The sequence below is a fragment of the Bidens hawaiensis genome, unplaced genomic scaffold, assembly GCF_021521415.1.
Source record: "Bidens hawaiensis isolate Kalapana, Puna unplaced genomic scaffold, B.hawaiensis_p1.1 tig00042501_1, whole genome shotgun sequence".
NCBI lineage: Eukaryota > Viridiplantae > Streptophyta > Magnoliopsida > Asterales > Asteraceae > Bidens > Bidens hawaiensis.
The window spans coordinates 90,007-97,317 of NW_027505790.1; the positions used below are offsets into that span (position 1 = coordinate 90,007).

The window sequence follows — 7,311 nt, forward strand, 5'->3', positions numbered from 1 at the left end:
GATGTCTTTGGTGGCGGCTGAGAATTGTACTCGTCCGACATGTGTTCTTGTAGAAAGAATCATGGATGGAGATAAAAGAAAGGGATCCCTAAAAGAAAAGATAAAGAGGAAGATAAACTAACATGTAGATATATAAAAATAATAATGAAACCGACGAGATTTTTAAATTTCCGACGGAGTAAAAGACAGTCGGATCCGACTATTCAGCCATTGTTTCCGTCGGAGCTGACTGTCTTCTCCTCCGACGGTTCTTCTGGCTTATTGGTCGGTCAATTCCTTAGAACGTTGGATCCGACGGATTATCAAGCAATGTGGCGCGTCGGGATAGGCTAAAAATTCCGTCGGAATAGCAATGGTTTCCGTCAGATCCGATGTAATAGTCTGGCTAGTTTGTGAATTAGTTTTGGTCAGCGGCTATAACCGGAAAACCTTGGTCAAAAGTCAATAAGCCAATAAGCATTTTTCAAACTCAATCCCAAACATGCTCTTAATCTAATTAACGTGGATCGTGATGCCATGATGCAATCTATGTGTAAGAGGGACAATTTCATCAACTCCTTTACCAGTTGAATCAATATGTATGTCTTGTTTACCTGATCTTGATAAGAGAAAAGCAGTGTAGATAGTTTGTTATTTACCGCTTGATAAAGATATGTAGCAATACCAACCCTTTATATTGTTAGTTTCCCTTTGAACAGCTAACACACACCGTATATTGTTAGTTAAGAGGCAGATTCAACAGTTTGAGTCGTGACTTGCTCGTTGACTGTGGAGCAGACCTAGATGATCTTTTTTGTGAACTATTTCCAAATGTTTCTTGGCTACTTCTGTTATTCAACTTATTCCCTAATAATGGACCGATAAATTCTCCCAAATATTCATTCCTCATATATATTCATGATCGATTATGATGATAATGAAAAGCTTTTGTTTTGTGATCAAGATCAAAGATTTCTTCAAGCCGGTAATCATGAAATGCGATAATTATTCTGCCCTTCTCTTTTCTTGATGCCACCATTTGAACAAGAACTAAATACCCTTTTCCCGAAAAAGAAAGCGGCTTTAACTATATAGGCAGTTATTTCCCTTCTACATGAATCCCATTTAGGGACTGGCTCAAATACTCACTTGCTCTTCAGACAACAACCTGCTTCCACAAATCTCATTAGTTCATGGTCAGCTTTTGGTACGCGGCTCAAAGTATTCGAGGGTTAAACCATTGGATCTTTTACAAACTCAAGAATGACACAATCTTGAATCTGGCTTGCACAAATTGAACCTTCTTTTCTTGCTCCACGGTTTGTGAGAACCGGAACTCATACTGATGAAGCAGTCCATCATATTAGAGACTGTGAGCACATGAGCCGGATGGCTTAGGCTAGCACACTTCTACATTTGTTTCTTTAAACCTTTGTTGATGATTGTTTTAGTAGTTATAAGGAGCTCCCATTGATATATGATGTTTGAAGTCATGGCTAGAGATGTAATCATCTTATGGTGGGATTGTGGGAAACATGCAGTGCACCATTGCAATCTGATCCATTTCTTGTGGTGAGAAGTGATAGTTTTTATAAAATGAGAGGGGAATGCAGGGTACGAATCTTAAACAGGTTTCGTAGCTCAGATGGTTAGAGCACTCGTTTAGTAATTAGCGGGAGGTCTTGAGTTCAAATCTCAATGTTATGGCTCCTTTTGTAGCTATCTTAGATAGCCATTAGCAACCACATTTTAGTGCACTCCTATCCATTTCTTGTGATGGGAAGTGATAGTTTTATGGACTGAAAAAGATATGTAAGGGATGTATTCCAACTTGCTTTCATAGCTCAGTTGGTTAGCGCACCCGTTTAGTAAGCGGGAGGTCTTGGGTTCGACTCTCAATGAAAGCATTTTTTGGTGAGTGTTTTTTTTCTTATCTCAGATTCTCAGGCACGAAAGCTGTTTTTTGGTAACATATATATTGTATAAATATTCATTTCACTAACCTGTTACTTGCTTTTACATTACATTCTGTATCATTGTGTTCTCTTAAACTGAAATGATCAAATCTAATGTTACTTTTTGCTACTTACAAGAGCACATATAATTCTTTTGTCATTTTCTTATATGATTTTCATCTTAATATATCTTGTAATATCAAAATTTATGCAATTAATATTGTTGAATGCTAAGGGTTCACTGGAGAAATCATCTTAGGTTTCCAGAAGCAAGGGATCTCATCAACAGGTTGCTTTGTGATGTGCATAGGTTGGGTACATGTGGGTCTGGCCAAATAAAGGTGCATGACTTGAGTCAAACAAATAAATGTGATTTTTAGGGTGATTAAATGATTATTCTTTTAATAATTATCTAATTATTGAGTTTTAGATAATTAATTTGATTGTTTGAAATGAAAGTATCTAATTACCCTTCTTTAACATCAATGCGTGTCTGCTTCAGTGCTTTGATGAGGTATTTGCATATAATTAACACATTAAAGCCCTTGTGCATGAAGTATCATTTTGGGAATGGTGTTTCTTGAACATCATATATACCTCTTGCATTAGTTTGCCAAATCTAAAATAATAGCTGTGAGATTATCCATATTCGAATCCCCAGGTGAATTCATGAAGTTAGCACTTAGCACATATATGTGAAATACAATGTTATACCTTGGAATCATCCTGCTAAGATGTCTCAAGTAAGTCTCAACAAACAAACAATTCTCACATAGATAATAGATTTGTTGTAAGTATTATTCTAAATAATGTCATAACTCATAACATATTTATAATATAGCATTTTCGGGAGAGTGTCTGCAATGTGTATTGTACCTTGCGTTTGTGATGTTTGTATAGTGCTTGTCATCTTGGTCATTTGCTTTGTTGCCAGGTGTCCCTGGTTTTGCTACGTGTTTGTTTATCTACAGTTTTCACGATTCCCTTTAGTTCTAACACAATTTGGGAGAGATTTTCTCACTGTTCACCATAAGATCTAGGAAAAACTTTCTGCCTAGTTATATATATATAGAGAGAGAGAGAGGGTAAGGTTAAAATGAAAACTCACTTGAGTTGTGAAAACCCGCGAAAACCCTATGTAACATCTTTTTTTTTTTCAGTTACATGTAATATATGTTGTAACATTTAATACAAAACATCGAAACATAAAAAAAAATGTTTTGCTATTTTTTAACATTTGTTTACTAATTTTTATATATGTTTTCAAGAGAGAGAAAAAGTTATATTTATATTTATATTTTTTATTCACTTTAATTGTGGACCACAAGATTTAAACATTAATTAAAAATATGTGATTGAGAATGAGTTTCTAGAGTTTTCACAACTCAAGTGGGTTTTCAGTGCCTGACTATGTTAGATAGTAGCGGGGTTTTATGATGAAGGGCTAGTGTTTGACTATGTTAGATAGTAGCGTTATCTAAACATCACACCCGAATTGTGATTACTAGTACCGTTATCTAAACCCCGCTACTATCTAGCATGTGATTACTAGTACCGTTATCTAAGTACCACATGTCGGTCTCCACCAGTTTGGTTTCGAACCTCTTAGGTGTTAGACTGTCTTCGTTTAAAAAAGACTACTTTGTGCATATGAAAAGCATTATCGGCTACTTCAGTTTCAGCTACGTGGGCTTCATGTGTCTTACCACTTCTATTAGGACACGCCGATGCAAAGTGACCCAACTGGTTACATCGGTAGCAAACAACTTTGGATCGATCCTTCTTGACCTTCTCCTTGCCCTCAGTTTGGTTTGATTGCTCACTGGTCAATTTCGTTCGATCTTGGCCATTACCTCGGCTTCGGCCACGCCCTCGGTTCCCGCGACCTAGGGATCGACTTCCTTCGTTTCCCTTATGATTATTTAAATCAAAACTAGAATACAATAATTTAGTTTGATTACCCGAACCTGAACGGATTTGCTCATCATCGATTCTCTCCTCATAAGCTTTTAACCGGCCAACAACGCCATCATACGTTGCGGTTTTGAGATCCAAGTACTGCTCGAGGGATGCTACCATATGAATATACTTTTCCCTTGGAACACTGTTCAGAAGTTTCTTTACTAACTTTGGCTCCTCGATTACCTGACCCAAACCCGTGGATTTCGAAGCTAATATGGACAACTTACCGGAATATTCATCGGTCGATTCCGAGTCTTTCATCCATAACCGATCAAACTCCGACTCCAACGTTTGCAATCTTGATTCTATAACTCTTTTAACTCCGACATGGTGAGTCTTTATGGTATCCCACATCTTCTTGGCGGTTCCTTGATTACCAAATTGCATGATCAACGACTCGGACACCGATTGATACAACAACCCCATCGCGAGATCATTCATCTCTAAATCGGCCGAACCCGGATCTATGGCATCCCATACCATGTGAATATGAAGAACGGTCTTCACACGTAGAGATCAACTGTATTTTGTGGGTGAAAGCATCAGACATTGAACGGATGATGGCCCAGATTCTTTACCCTTTCGTGGCGGAACGTTGTCTCCTATTGATTTCCTTCTTCATGAGTACTTTAACAACGAGTTCTATGTGTTGTAAAACCCGACTTCAGTCAAACCTCCTGTTTGAATGATTTCTTGGTCAATAAACTTGACGACGGCTCGAAACTTGGCGGCCAAGTTACCTTCGATCTACCTTAATCGATCGGATCGATGGTGGTGGCAGCGGCTCCTTGTTCGGCTGCGGCAAACTAATCACAACGACGGCTCCAACTCATTCGGAGATGACAGTGATCAGATCTAGCTATTTGTTCGGTTCTTTAACGAGGCTCTGATACCAATTCAAGGATTGAATCGATACCAAGAACACGAACAAAATAACGAACACACAATGTAAAGCAAAATTCGCTTCTATTATACTAGGAACAAAACCCTAATTATCACATAACATGCCTCCATCCCTTCTTAGAAAGTTAGGCCGCCCCTCACCGGGCTCACTCAGGAATTACTTCGGGCATTCAGAAAATATTATTCATCGATACGAATTTCGGTTGTTTTGGAAACTTTTAGTACGAATATTAACATGCATGTTATCTACCATACTTAAGAATTCTTTTAAAGAATAAAATACAATTTATAGTATGACTAATTGCTCCTATCTTGAACATTTGTAATTAGACCATAAACTACTTGCTATCGAATACTACAATAGAAATGAATGCCTCAAATAGGGAAGGATTGATGGATATATTAGCTAAAGGTCCGAAACATGTGAAAGATCAAGAAATCATAGTGGCTCTAATGCAAGCACGAGTGATTGATGCTGAAAGTGAAAGTCTGCTCGAACAAATTTTTCGAAACTCCAGAGGCAAGAAGAACAATGATGATTGGTTAGACAAGAAGAGAAACACGTTAATGGTGGTGGCGTCATTAATAGCAACCATGGCCTTTCAAGCAGGCCTTAATCCTCCTGGTGGCGTTTGGCAAGATGATGACTTAACTACGGATCCACCCAAGAAGGCTGGATATGCGGTCATGGCACATGACTATCAGATAGCATACCATACTTTCCTAATTTCCAACACAGTTGGCTTTGTTTCGACTCTTAGCATTATCTTGTTACTGATTAGTGGATTACACTTTTTGAAGGGTCGGTTTTTCATGTGGATTCTGATGGTTATTATGTGGGTTGCTACCGCCTCTATGTCGTTAACTTATGTGATTTCCATATTCGCTTTGACACCAAATATCGAGTCACACACACTTTCATATGTAGTGTGTGGTATCGTGTTTGTATGGTTTGTCTTAGTGACTCTTCTAGCAGTGGGACACACCTTCCGGATATTAAAGTTTTTCAAAAAGTTAGTGTTCCCAGGAAGGCCATACTCAAAAATGCCAAAGGTGTAAGCAACATGTTGATACAATTCTCATAAGTATTTAAGAATGAGTTTTGCAATTCAAAAATGGGTAGCGGCGCAACTTGTTGCCTGCTTGCCTTTTGTTTTGATGTAATCACTACTTTGCTATTCTATGAACAAATGTGATTTAAGAATATATGTGCTTATTTCAGAATAATTTTGTACTCGTCATTTGGTATGTTATAATTCCCCCGCCTTTTGAATTTTGAATTGCTTGGCTTGTTCTCCAAACAACAGTATGTATATAGTGGAACCTTAACGTTTTATATCTAAAATGTCCCGATACAATGGGTCATACTGTATTAAAAGTTGTTTCATGCAAGGTGATCAAACGTAAGAAACGTGTCTTGACAGCTAACACGTACGTGTTTATACCCTTCACATTTGATAATTTTGGTTTGCTAGCACCCCATGGTGCAGAGCTACTTGAAATCTAGCAATAAATAAGTTCAATTAATTATTTCGGTTGTTATTACATTAGCTAAATAAAAATAATTTTGAATTGTTGAAATAAAGAGCAAGTAAAAATCCAAATTTGTAGTCAATAATGAGTATAACCGATTTTGGTGGTTAATGTCCAATTTAACTACACTTGAGGGGCTATAATGTTGTTTTGACATTCTTGATTACGAAGAGAAACAATGAGGTTGGCTCTAACTTAAAAAAAAAGAAAAAAAATCATAAAATCATGGTTTAGTTGTAATAATGTGAATTTTGATTTAAAAAATTAACACTTTTAAATGAATTGATCAAACTTGACAACTTCATGAACTCTTGAGATATAACGTGGTGGTAAGATGTCTCTTTTTTTATTGCTAAAGGTTGAGTTCAAATCCTGGACTGTGTAGGTATATATATATATATGTGTGTGTGTGGGGGGATGGTTCTGGCGAGAAAAGACATTACTGCTAGAAATGAGAGAAACGAATATGTACCACTAGTTATTTTAGGTTTTAAATGTTTAAAGATGAATGAATAAAGTATAAATACATTCTCCCTCTTCAATTAATATAACTAATAAACCATAATAGTTATCAATTAATATAACTACTCAAATTATTATAATTGGAAAATATTAAGAATTCATTTATTTTTATAACTTATTTTTTCTCTCTTGAATTTTTATCTTACACAAGTACAATTTGTTCATATATTAAAATTTATTTCTATCTAAAAGCAATTTCTTCCAACTCAATATATTAGCATCCATCAACACGTAGTTACATTGTGATTAATAGTATAAAAAAAACTATCTTACATGTGTTTGCATTAAATATCAACAAAAAAATATACAACCTACATAAAAACATATAACCTACACTTGTTCTACGAATAAGAAAACATACAACCTAAACAAGAAAAACATATAACCTACACACAAAATTCAGCATCAATAAAATACACGCGCACACAAAAACGTATAACATACACATGAAAAACAG

At 36.2% G+C, this 7,311-nt stretch overlaps 2 protein-coding genes and 1 non-coding gene across 3 annotated transcripts; 2 read left to right on the top strand and 1 right to left on the bottom strand.

Moving 5' to 3' along the window:
- The first annotated feature begins 1,812 nt into the window (after nucleotides 1–1,812).
- On the top strand, nucleotides 1,813–1,886 carry TRNAT-AGU (transfer RNA threonine (anticodon AGU)). Its single transcript has one exon. It is a non-coding gene; the product is annotated as a tRNA-Thr (tRNA).
- A 1,653-nt stretch (nucleotides 1,887–3,539) lies between these two features.
- LOC143615344 (uncharacterized) lies at nucleotides 3,540–4,379 on the bottom strand. The gene has a single exon (XM_077088491.1). The coding sequence runs from the start codon at nucleotides 4,377–4,379 to the stop codon at nucleotides 3,540–3,542; it is 840 nt and encodes a 279-aa protein (XP_076944606.1).
- Nucleotides 4,380–4,900: 521 nt separating this feature from the next.
- Nucleotides 4,901–5,858, top strand: LOC143615346 (uncharacterized). The gene is made up of 2 exons (XM_077088492.1): nucleotides 4,901–5,020; nucleotides 5,130–5,858. Exons 1-2 carry the CDS (start codon nucleotides 4,901–4,903, stop codon nucleotides 5,856–5,858), a joined length of 849 nt encoding a protein of 282 aa, XP_076944607.1.
- The last annotated feature ends 1,453 nt before the right edge of the window (nucleotides 5,859–7,311 follow it).